A 12,489-nucleotide genomic window follows, 5' to 3' on the forward strand; every position below is an offset into this window, starting at 1 on the left:
TAAATTGCTGTGCCCCCCCAATTCACAGGCAGGTTAGCCTTTTCCACATGGTGGGGGGTCTCTGGGCTCAGCTCGGCCTGCCGTATGGGAGCCTAGCTTGGGGTGACCTACCAGAACAAACTAAAAACCTTGTCAGATGTCCCCCCCCGCCCTCCCACGTCCCGACACGCTGTGTAGCACAGACCTCACTGTATGGTCCCCGTTGCTAATTATTAGAGTGTAAATCTGTCTGCACCCCCCACCTGCCAAAGGCCCCTCCCATAATCCACCCAGCAGTGGTGCGTCCTGGCACCATGAACCCCGGGGGCCGCGTACACGTGAGGTCAGCCAAAGGCCGTCGCCGTGAGAGCTCACCGTGGCCCCGCCCCCACTGTGGCCCCGCCCCCACCGAGCATCCTTCACAGTCATTGATTCCCGTCGTAATGGCGCGATGCGGCAAAGCTCTCCGGGCCGGGTCACCGGTGCTGCGGCGCTGTCTGACTGGGTAGCCCGGCACTGCGAGCTCCACCCCCTCTCCATGTCGCCATGGCAGCGGCAAGGGATGGGGGCAATGTGCTTTCCATCAGCGATCTCCTGACAGCAGCGGGGAATGAGAGCCCCTTCTCCAGGCCTCTCGATGGTGCGCACACACACACACACACACACACACACACACACACACAGGCACACAGGCACACACACACACACACACACAGTCTTTTTACTGCCCGGAAAATGGCGTTGTGTTGTTTCCTTACTTTGACTCGAAGCATCTCCCTCCCTTGCCACTGAGGGTTTTGGGGGTGAACGTTCTCTAACTGGCCCGAAAGTCTGTGGGCTCCGTTTCAGCCATGAGCAGAGCGCCCCCTGTCTGAAGCTGTCTGCAGCCCCCCGCTTTTACCGCCCGCTGCAGCAAGCGCCGATGATTCAGCCATTTCACAAAGATGTCTCTCCAAGCGAAACCTCAGTGTTTTTATTGACCGGGAGCAGACCGGGGGGGGGGGGCTGAGGTGTGTGTCGCCGCCCCCTGGCCAGCCCTTGTCGTCGCAGCACGCTCTGAGGGTGCAGCTGACTGCGTTCAGCTCCCTGCGTGACGCGGGGTGTCTACACAGCGTGTGGCGTTTGTTCTGTCCAGCTGGCCGCTAACAGGGAGGGATTGATACAGATTCCCCCAGCAGACCGCTTTGTGTCTCTGGAGTGAGGGTGGGGGGGTGACAAAGCACCATTGTGGGGGGAGCACGATTCCCGTATGTTGCGCCTCCTGCATCCAATAAATGACTCTGTCACTGTTCATAAGTCCCCTTAGCATTGAGAGAGAAGCTAAGAAGGGATGGACACTTGCGTTCTGATGACATGGATGCAGGTTTGTGTGTGAAAGACACACAAACGGATCCTGACTCGTGTGCTTTTCCACTAGTCCTGGACTAGTCTGGTTTTTCAGACGCTACGATCGATCGTACATAACCAGCTGTGGGGTTACGTGATTATCTGTTTCGAATGTGCGCCCCGCAGCTTTTAGGCTAATGAAGAGGGTGGGGCCATTTCCCGCCGGGAAGACCGAGCAGAGTGCTTCACCGTGGCCAGATTGATCATTTATTCCATTAGTGTCTGTGATGTGACATGATAGCCCTCCCTCCCAAATGCAGGATCGCTGCAGCCTGTGCAGTAATGAACCCCCCCCCCCCACACACACACACACACACACACACACACACACACATACCCCCACTGTCTCCCTGACCGCGTGACCGTGCCTATTCCGGGGACAGGCGAGTGGAGAGGATCGGATCAGTTTCAACAGGGCCGTTCCCACTGCTCCTCTCGGGTGGGGGGGGGGGGGGCGCTCATTCTCGCTGTGGATCGATACTTCGGAGTCTGTCAGTGCCGGCTGAAGCTCGCTCAGAGAGATGGGAGCTTTTATGGCCTTTCTGGGCCACAGCGGAGGCAGCTCTTAGTACCACTGACCTCACATAACAATACGATAATCCAGGCTCAGCCCAAGCTCCCCCCCCCCCCCCGCTTATGGGGCCAGGAAGTCCTAGTTCATGGTGCCCCCGGCGTGCTTGTAACCCAGTTTGTCTGGGACTGCACCCCCACGCTGCCGAGACGACGTCCTGTCGACATGCCACAGTTATCACGTTAGCGCTTAACGCCCCGGGTTCAGTGGCTGCGCTCAGCAACAAAAGTATGTGCGTGTGTGAGGTTGCCCGGGCAACGGGCCTCACTCGGACCAGCTGAAGATGGGGTGAGGCCCTGCCTGTTTCCCCAGAGAGGTGCAAGGCTGTAGAAATAGGCTGGGTTAATGTAGGGTGCCTGCTCTGGGCGGGGCGGTAATGTAATCATTAGCATGACGAGATCACAGTGGAAAGCACCCTGGGGTGGGGGGGGGGGGGGGGCTGGACTGAGTCCTGTTCTATTTCCAGGCACCAGCTCCTACATCTTTGTTTACGCCGCCGATCTGGAGAGCGGAGCTCACGTGACGTGCCAGGCTGCCCCTGGCTGGAAAGTGGGCGGAGCCATTGTTTATCTGCTGCTGTGGCCCCGCCCCCCTCCGGGGGGCTCCCCCCGTGGTGCGCATGGCATGGCACGCTGATTGAGTTACGAGGGCATGCAGAGAGGCATTAAATGAAAGGCTGCAGTGTTCCTCCTGCAGGACCTGATTTAATTTCCCCCGCCTTTGACTCCATCGATCCGGTCAGAAGAGGACGGTCTGCAGGCCCAGGAAATCCACACAGCAGCATGGTATCTCGGTGGCTTGGGAGCGTGGTTAGAGCGCCCTCCTCTGGTGAGGACTGAGTTTGTGCCTCCCTCTTCTGTGAGGATCTCTGAGTAGGTTTCCCAAAGCCCGGGGGCGTATACTTTTTGCTGAGGTGTGAGTGAATGTCAATGAATGCTGGTTTGCTTTCACACTCCTGGTGCGCTCTACTGCTTCTGATTTGGCTTGTTCTGATTGGATAACTGGAAATGGTGCGATTCATCTTCCTGGGTGTCTGTTATTATCGTAAGTGCCCTTCTCACCCCCCCCCCATCCCGCTCTCTCTCGCTGGAAGCAGACGGCGGCAGGACCGTGGCCGGAGCCTCCCACACACCGCGTTCGCTGGCTGCCGAGCTGGGCGCCCCGTTCAGCTCTCTGATTGGTGACCGCAAGTCCACGTTGCCCGCTCACTCCAGCCAGCCTGTCCTGTTCACCTTCGACATCCCCGCGCTGCACGTCCAGGGCCCCCTGTCCAACAGCGTCCCCCAGGACTACCTGTTCCTGCACCAGTGCATGAGCAGGAAGTCTGAGAGCGCTCGGTAGGTGTTGACCGCCCCCTGACGGTCTTGACCGTATTAACCTTAGTATTTGCTCAGCAGGAGAGTGCAGAGTGGACTGTTTCCTGGAATGGTGATGACAGCGGACATGCTTGTTTTCTGCTTGTGATTTAAAAGTGGAAAAAAAAAACAAAAAAAACAAATGCATGAGCTTCTTGCATGAAGGGATGCCCTTCACGTGACTGCCCCGGCTGGTTTTCGTGTTTGGGTTCCTGGCCAGGGGCATGTAGTGTAATGTGTTGCTGGCCAGAGGGCATCTGAAAGGTGTGAGGCTTAGCGCCAGTGTGGCCGGTACCATTTGTGATTAACATCGTGAACATGACTACCCCTAGTGGCGGCGGGTTGAACTGCATTTGTCTATTAGACGATCATGAAGGTTTTCTAGGAATGGATGTGTGGGTACTGTGGGCGGGATTTGGCTGCGCTCTCTGTGAGCAGCCCCTGCCGTTGGCCGTCTCCTCGCTCGCCGGTGCTGCGCCTGACAGCTGTCTGTATTCCCTGCAGGAGTGCCAGCTTCTCCCAGGCCACCCGGGGCAGCCTCCTATCGGGCAGTGACTCTCCCTCGCAGAGGGTCTCTCGCGGCTTCCCCCACTGCCTGAACGGCACCGGCGCCCAGACTCACGGCTTCTACAGCCTGCCTAAACCGGGCCGCCACCCCAGCCGAGCCTCTACGACGCAGCCCGAGAGCCCGCGGGACTCCTGTTGCGACGTGGCCAAAGGCCCCAGCTGGGACTGGGGGGGCTCGGAGGTGTACACCTTTAAGACCCCCAACAACGCGCTGGCCGCGTCTCTCTGTGCTGACGGGGACCCGCCCCCTGATAACCGACACCCCCCCACCCCTCCCAGCTCCTTCTACCAGACCCCCCGCACCTTCGACAAGAATCACAACGCTGTGTCGGTCTCCGACGGCCCGGCTGCCCCCCCTCCCCGGCCCCCCAAGCCCGGCCAGCGGGCCGAACAGTGCCGGGCCGGCTCGGGAGCTCCCGCCGTTGAGGCTACGTCCGTCGGCCCTCGTCGAAACACACTTCCTGCCGTGGAGAACATCAGGCTTCACAGAGGTACTACCTGGGGCCGGACAGGTCGCCGGCCCCTCCTGCTTTGCATCCCCCCCCCCCCAGTCAGCTGAGTGTGGCCCCAATGGCGCTCCTGTCTCCCAGCATCGTTCCCGGTGTATTACGGGTGCAGCTGCTTTCCTCCTTCACCTCTACGACTCTCCCCCCTCTCAGGCTCCTCCTTCGAGAACAGCGAGCACCCGCCGCGGCAGATCTACTTTGCCAGCGCCGGTCAGTCGGCCGAGTCCGTCAACGAGATCCTCTGCCCGTACCTGGTAAGTGTGAGCCAGAAGCGACCAGCAGGGGCCCTTGCCTTGCGGAAGGGGTGCTGCTTACGGTCCTGCCTCAGCTCTCACTGAATCGGCCTCCAGCACAACATATATAGATAAAAAGCCAGAGTAGATGTTGTAAAAGTAAACAACGATGGCGTGTCTAGAATGGGCCGTGATGGGAGCTTAATTAAACCTTAATTCTGGGCTGAGTGAGTCCAGCCCAAGCAAAGCAGACCCATTCGCTGAGGACCAGTCATGTACCTGTTTGCTTTCCACCCGCTTGGGTGCCCCCACCAAAGCGAGCGGCTCCCCCTGCCTGTGAGGCGTGGAGTTACTCACTGATGTGCCCCCCCAGCAGCGGCCGGGGCTGCCCCTCAAGCGCTCCGACAGCAGTGATTCGGATGATAACTACGTGCCCATGAACCCGGGTTCGGGGGCGTCGCCCTCCTTCGGCGCCCTACCTGACAGCCCGCAGAACGTCTACATCCCCATGAGTCCCAGGCCGCACCACTTCGACTTCCCGAGCTTTTCCGCCACGCTGCCGGCACGGAAGGGCAGCTCAGCCTCGCTCTGCCAGCGGCCGGGCCGCCTGAGCGACGTGACCCCGCCCCCCATCAACCGCAACCTCAAGCCTGACAGGAGGGGTATGGCCCGCCGCCCCCCCAACATACCCGTCCACGAATTTTCATTTTAGGTGGTTTGGGAAAACCCATTTATATTCATGGAAGAAGCTATCTGATTGGCCAGTGTACATGCTTCCATCAACATTTGCTACCTGTTTTTTCAGTGGTTAGAGAAATGCTACCTGATTGGCCAATGAACTCTGTCTAAGGCATTCACTGGCCAATCAGGTTAGCGCTTCTCTCAAGAAAATAAATGAGTTTTCCCCATACCTCCCTGTAAAATGAGAATCTGTACATCTGACCCCCCCTCTGTGTCTAGCGCGCCCCGTCCCGCTCGACCTGCGCAGCAGCAGCATCATCGACGAGCTGCCCTTTAAGAGCCCCGTCACCCTGTCCTGGACCCGGCCTGTGTGAGTGAGCCGCCGTGTCCCCTCAGCCAGCGTATGTGTCTGCCGCAGCTTACCGTGTGCCCCCCTCCCTCACAGGCCCGTCGCCAGCACGGTGTGCCGGCCCTCATCCACCCAGAGCGTCACCAGCACCGACTCCGCGGACAGCGAGGAGAACTACGTGGCGATGGTGAGTCCGCCATGCCAGCAGCACGGGGGCGCGTGTCACTGGCCATCGCTCGTGTGACCCCGGCTGTCCCTCTGTCAGCAGAACCCAACGTCTGCGTCCCCGGCGGCCAGTGGCACCGGCAGTCCAGCCCCCAGGAAGAGCGGCAACGTGGACTACCTGGCTCTGGACTTCCAGGCCGGCTCCCCGAACCCACACAGGAAGGTAGTGTCCGGAGGTCTCACCGCCGTTTTCTGTCGCTGTCGTGAACCCTGACTGGCTACTCTGTTGGAGAGTGGAATGTATTCTGATTGGTTGATGTATTGAATGAATTTTGATTGGCTGCTGTATTACAGAGCGGAACGAATTCTGATTGACTGGGACAGTGTGTGGCTCAGCGGGTTGGAATCTTTGATCAGAAGGTTGCCAGTTCAAATCCCAATGTCATGAGTGCCTGTCTGACCCTGCCTATTCAATTGTACATATTGCACATGGCGCATGTAAATGTCTTGAATGAATTCTGATATATTGAAGGAATTCAGACTACTGTGTTGAAGATCGAATTCTGATTGCTTGATGTCTGGGTCAAACCATGTCATCTTCCCTGTCTGCCAGCCGTCCACATCCTCCGTGTCCCTGGACGAGAAGGTGGATTACGTACAGGTGGACAAAGAGAAGACTCAGGCCCTCCAGAGCACCATGCAAGAGTGGACGGATGTCCGGCAGTCCTCCGAGCCCACGAAGGGCCTAAAGTCCTGACAGGGGCCGTCTGTGATGGTGTGAAGCCCCGCTGTCCCGTGTGCATGGTCCCTGTCGACGAGGACTCGTAGGACTGAGACTGCCAGTGGCACCCGGCCGCATACCCCTCCTCCGTATGCCCGCCTCGCGCCGAGGCTGCACCAGAAGGCCGCTCTGATCCCACGGCTGCGCCAGTGAGCTTCACCTGCCTTATGCAAATTATATAGGACTGTAATCCGAGGTCCCAGTCAGCCTGGGTGTGACGGGCCGTACACCCTGCGTGCCTGCTAATGTGTATGTATGTATATCGCTTTAATGGCGCTTAGGTAATTAGACTACAAAGGGTCTTTTACCCATCTTCTTCCTGCCTCTGGGTTCAGCGTCTCCGTGCACCAATGTTCAATGACTCCACATCTCGTTTATTGAGTAATCCGTTTCGCTTCAAGATGCTATCCAGACTGAGGTTCCCACGTGTCCAACTCTGGTTGGAAAACTCAAGTCCGTGCAATCATTTCTGATCCATTCACTGTAAACTGCATCCCCCCCCCCCCCATTCACGTGCCACGCAGGTACTAAGATTTCTGGGGGAGATGGTCTCTCTGAGCTACATGAGTCTCTCTGAGCTACATGAGTCTCTCTGAGCTACATGAGTCTCTCTGAGCTACAGCATGGGAAAATACAGGGATATTCCTAAAAACACACACACACTGAAAGTGTGAACTGAAATCACTTCATCCCCTGCAGGATGGTCTGCATGGCCTAGCTGAGGGTGCTCCAGTCCTGCGAGCCGCTGAAGATTCCCATCACACGCCGTTCTATCGGAGCAGCCTCATTAAGATGTGTTCGCTCTAGTTACAAGGGTCACTCCGCTGATAATTGCAATCTAAGTGCTGTTTTGGCGTGAAAGGAAGTGACCGTTATTAACACGTCTGCCCTGGGTCTGCCCTACAGTGCCCCACCAATGCCCAGAGCTGCTGGATTCTCCAGATGCAGCTAGCTGAGCCGTGTTTATCTCTTACACACGCATGGAAGGGCGGCGAAAACGCTGCGGACGCAGAACGTGGAGCCTCTTGATATGGCGGCCGAACCCAGCGGCCTGTGCTGTGAATATAATACCCCAATACCTGATACCCATCCACCGCCCACATAACCGAGCATGGCATTTGTTTACTGATAGGTATATCAGCAAGGTGACGCCACTAGTGCATCAGGATTAATTACAGGCCTTCTATTCTACCCTTGCCCCCCCTCCCCAATTCATCACACTTATGGAGCCATAAAAATGATCCCTGATAAATATGGAGGCATTCTGGGCTGACTGGCAGCCTGTCTTTCACCGGGCTGCTGTGTTTATGACTTATTTCTGGCTTCTTAATCGAGTCTGCCGGTCTGTGGATGAGATTCCTAAAATGTCGATGAAGCTAGAAGCGGTTCACATTGACCCTACCTTAACTAGCGTAGGTTACCAAGTTTGGTAAACATGTTGAGTGACAGGATTTATTAGAGGTCTGGCTCGCTAATGAATGCAGAAGCTTGTAGGATCTCATATGCACGATATCCAAAATAAAAGGGGAGTTCACAAATGACCTTCATCTCCCAGGGGTTCAGTCAGGCCAGCCGCCCGCCTTTCTCCATGCACCAGCGGGTCATTTTGTGGAAACGGTCCAAGCTGCAGATTGTGAAGAGCACGATGCTGGCAAGCTAATTCCTCAGCAGATGTGAAGTGTGCCGTTGTCAGCCGGGTGGATCTGCTGGGGCGCACGGATGTCGAGCAGACGGGCCGCTCGCGACAGACCAGCGCAGTCTGCCCGGGAGGTTTGCGTACGTCTGCCCTGACGGGGAGAGGTCGGGACAAAGCGGCTCGCCGAAGGTGGTCACCCGAGCTGCAGGCCAAGTGGCGCATCGGTGAAATGCGGCAAATTTCTCCCGACAGGTGATGTTTGCTGAGCTCGCTAACAAGGGGTCGTTGTGTAGGAAGTGGCATGTAAACAAAGCCCTGCTGTCACCCTGGTGACGATGCCACGGCGAATGACACTGCAGAAACAGGCCTGTCCTGTCCTGCCCTCTCTTCTCAAAGGGATTCATTTTCACTTCCGCTACCATCCATCCATCTTCTAACAGCTTATCTCGGTCAGGATCGAGCCTGTCCTTCACTTCTATTCAGAAAAATAGCCAGCTATGTAACACTTCATATTAATCCACGGTAACGCCGCATTAGTCCAGGTCGGGGTGCCATGTTTTAGCTAAGTGGTTATACGTTTAACCTTAAGATAAAACGAAGCGACGAGCGTGCTCTTTCCTTCGTTTCCATGTGTTCTGCACTGATATTTATCCAAATCAGGTTTTAGTGTGACGTGTATGATGTACTACTAATAATATGCGGTTATAATAATATACTGTTACCTTTTGTAATTAAATTACAGGGTGTGAAACAGACGTTTAATTTATGGTTTTTTAAACTGTATATGGAGTAGGTCTGTGTAAAGTTCTAGTCTCAGACTGGTGTGTGTCAGGATGAATGAAATGTGTAGTATGTTTACTTTTGTCATTCATGGAGAGAAGCCATTTTCTTTTTTGATGCCTTATTACTCTGCAATGTTTTGGTGGTTTCTTAGGTTGGGATTCGTCTCGCTGTTGTGCGTGTACCATGCCGGTTTGATAATCGCTGGCTGCCCTGGATGAACAGTGCTCCCTGTCTTCCTGATCTGGTTGCTAATGTGCTTCACTTGGGTCCCATAGTTCCCGAGCCAATGGGTCGCTCATGAGGGAGGGCTGACGTAATCCAGTTGAACTGGGTTCTGGTTTTAATAATTGAAATATGATGTTGCGTGTCTTTTCTGTGGAGGGGAAAAGCAGAGACCTCTTTTTTTTCTCCCCCAAAGAAAATGTGTATGTGAAGAATACAAAATATAGCAGTGTCTCTGGTGTGTGCCGTCACTGTGCCCGGGGACGCCCTCCGTGGCCCGGTACTGTGCCCGGGGACGCCCTCCGTGGCCCGGTACTGTGCCCGGGGACGCCCTCTGTGGCCCGTCACTGTGCCCGGGGACGCCCTCCGTGGCCCGGTACTGTGTTTAGTTCTTTACTAGGCTGTCATTTCCAGTGGCGTATGACTTGTTTGTTACTGTTCTGCAGCATTCCTATCCTCTTGTGAAAAGCTAGTGATTAATTTATGCATTTCTGTATGTTGTCATTATTAAAATGGGAGTGAAGAGCACTGACGAGTTCGGATCTGCTAACGTCGGCCAACGTGCTGTGTCTTGGTTTGTGGTGCGTTTGCAGACGGGGATGTCTGGGCTAATAGCGAGACTCCTTATCCTGTACTATCTGAGAAAATAAACGATGCACTATACAGATTTCCAGAGTCCAGAGCTGCTGTTGGTTATGCTGGGTGAAGTGGGTGTGATCTCTCTCTCTCTCTTTCTGTCTGTCTCTCTCTCCGTCTCACTCACTCACATTCTTTCTCTCACTCACTCACACACTTTCTCTCATACGCACTCCTTTCTGATGAGGGTGTGGCTTGAGTGATTGTTGCCTGGAAGGGTATTAATTCCACTTCCTACTTCCAATATGGATGAAAATCGGAGAGGAGAGCTGGACTGGGCAAATCACACACCGTTGCTGAATTTCAACACCATATTTTTAAAAACTTTTTGTCCAGATAAAAATGGTGCCCATTAGTGCATATCTATGTATCGTGCTTTTGTGACAGTTTCATGGTAGTAAAGACACGGCCAGACATTCGCCATGACCTGCTTGTATGGACGACATTTTATGTTCAGAATTGGTCTTAGGTATATTTATCAGGTCCTCTCATTTGTATATGTCTCCATTTACTGCAGGGCTGGCCAATCTTATCCAGAAAGGGCAGCTGTGTGTGCAGGTTTTTGCTGCAGTTCCCTAATTAAATGACTAATTAGAGGACTGATTCGATGAAGAGTCCTCACACCTGGGTTAGAACAGTTGACCTAAAGGTTACCCCTGAAACCTGCATGCACACTGGCCCTTGGTGAATAAGATTGCCCACCCCTGAACTACTGAATACTCGCTGGCCGTTAAAAATCATTTGAGCAGTTTGACTGCCATAGTTTTCTCACTACTAGTGTTGCATAGCTATGGATTTTCATGTTCAGGTTCAGTTACTGCTAACACATTTCTACTAGGTTTGCAGTTTCCATCATAAAAACACGGGTAACTAACTAATGGGTCCGAGTAAAACAGGCTTTTTAAGTTTACGGCCGGCTTTAGCACAAGCAGCCCAACTCCGCCGATCCTGACACGGCCAATGGCGTCGTCGGCCCCATCACTGCATCCTTCTCTAGCTGGCGCCTGGTGATGATGTCAGTAATGAACATGGCGGACTGTATCTTAATTTTGACCAAAATGGGTTAAGTACGTAATAAGATGTCAGTGGCAGGCTTGCTCAGCTCCCCTCCCACTCACATACTGGTTGGTTTCCAACAGGCGGATTCAGGCTTGGTGGAAATCTCTTGGCCAAAGTGCTCCTTTTTAGGTGTTTTGGTGGTTACTGGGGAGACAGTGATGTTATACCTCAAAGGCGTGGTTGCAGCTGCAGAAGCTCAGCCTGGAGCTCTGTTTGTCCTTCGTAAAGAGTGATTGTTTTTACTTTTTTTTTTTTTTTTACTTTTGTGTTTACACAATCTCTGCTGCTTTTGGTTCCGTCCCATACTGGGCATATACCGGTTGAACTGAGTGCAGGACATGCCCCAGGTTACTCCTGTGTTCTGGACGTTTCTGGACCGTGACGAATGTGTTCGCTATGTGAAGTCTGATTCAGACTTTTTAAATGTACTGAAGACGGCGGTGTTTCTCACTCCTATTTCAGTTTTTAAAGCACGTCAGAATACAAATACATTAAGCCTCGTATTTTAATCCTTGAGAGGGGGTTATAAAAGAGCCTGCTAGTGATATACAGCTCCTGCCGGCATTCGCATAACTGTAATTTGACTAATTGGACGAGCTGGACAAACTCGAGTCGCAATATCCCTTATCACCGTGGTTCTGGAGAAGATGGGACTTTCCGATTCCAGGGCTGCGGTGTGATTCATGCCAACGGAAGAACGCTGTCGCCCCCTACTGGCCGCCAGGGAATTTTCCAGTCCTGGGATGACAGCAAAGTCTATTCAGCGTAAAACAAAACAATACAGGATTCTAAACATTTGCCAAAAAGTATGAACTTTTACATTGATTCATATATCTGAGCTCCAGATGTCCAAATGTTGTAATATCCAGCTAAACTGTCTTTCCCTTGAGAGTGATCTGTCGAATGCACTAGTGACTGAAGCCAAAATAAACCCAAAAACTTCGCAAAACAAGGAAAGCACTGAAAAGTTTTACATGCTGAAAAATTTCCTGTGATTTTGTCAGTTTAAAGGCATTCAAGTCTCTATTACTTAGCAGTTAGACTGATTTAAAGTGTTTTAACGTTATAAGGATTTAATTTCCTTAATGTTCCTTAATGCATTTTATTGCACTACCTTCGGTGTTTTCCCTTCAACTTTTCTGTTAGCTTCACGCATTTCCCCGTGCGAAGGATATTGTTCTTACCGTACAGAATGTGACCTGTAAATGACTGTAAATTAAACAGTAACCCAAACCCAGCTGAGCTATTTGAGTTTTGTTTATATATTGCATTTGAGCCTTTGATCACTTCTTTTCTTTTCTTTCTTTCTACGGTAATGAATTGCCACTCATTCGTATCAGGTGCCATATGGGGTCACTAAAATTCCTTTTTTTTCTGTATTTGTCTTGCCCTGTCTTGTCTTTTACTGCACCCTTCTTCTGTCCTTCATGTGCACCGTTGCTGGTCTTCTTGTCCCCCTTATCCACCTGTCCTGGACCCTGCAGCTGTAACACAACAATTCCGCTGCGTTCCTCGGAACATGTGACAGTAAAACTTGAAACTAGACCTTTTTACATTTGTTTTTTACAAACACTTCTATG

At 53.1% G+C, this 12,489-nt stretch overlaps 1 protein-coding gene across 3 annotated transcripts in view; it reads left to right on the plus strand.

The window, feature by feature from the left end:
* Positions 1-12,485, plus strand: part of gab2 (GRB2-associated binding protein 2) — a 27,924-nt gene extending 15,439 nt beyond the window's left edge. Inside the window, exons 3-10 of one of the 3 annotated variants that reach the window (XM_023807244.2) lie at positions 3,033-3,273; positions 3,796-4,349; positions 4,518-4,618; positions 4,974-5,259; positions 5,558-5,648; positions 5,724-5,814; positions 5,893-6,015; positions 6,406-12,485. In XM_023807244.2, the coding sequence (XP_023663012.1) occupies positions 3,033-3,273; positions 3,796-4,349; positions 4,518-4,618; positions 4,974-5,259; positions 5,558-5,648; positions 5,724-5,814; positions 5,893-6,015; positions 6,406-6,549 (1,631 nt within the window). In that variant the 3' untranslated portion in view covers positions 6,550-12,485. Of the gene's footprint in view, positions 1-3,032; positions 3,274-3,795; positions 4,350-4,517; positions 4,619-4,970; positions 5,260-5,557; positions 5,649-5,723; positions 5,815-5,892; positions 6,016-6,405 lie in introns of all 3 variants that reach the window. The other 2 variants (XM_023807241.2, XM_023807243.2) reach the window with 2 other exon arrangements.
* The last annotated feature ends 4 nt before the right edge of the window (positions 12,486-12,489 follow it).

Source organism: Paramormyrops kingsleyae, chromosome 17 (assembly GCF_048594095.1).
Source record: "Paramormyrops kingsleyae isolate MSU_618 chromosome 17, PKINGS_0.4, whole genome shotgun sequence".
NCBI classification, from domain to species: domain Eukaryota; kingdom Metazoa; phylum Chordata; class Actinopteri; order Osteoglossiformes; family Mormyridae; genus Paramormyrops; species Paramormyrops kingsleyae.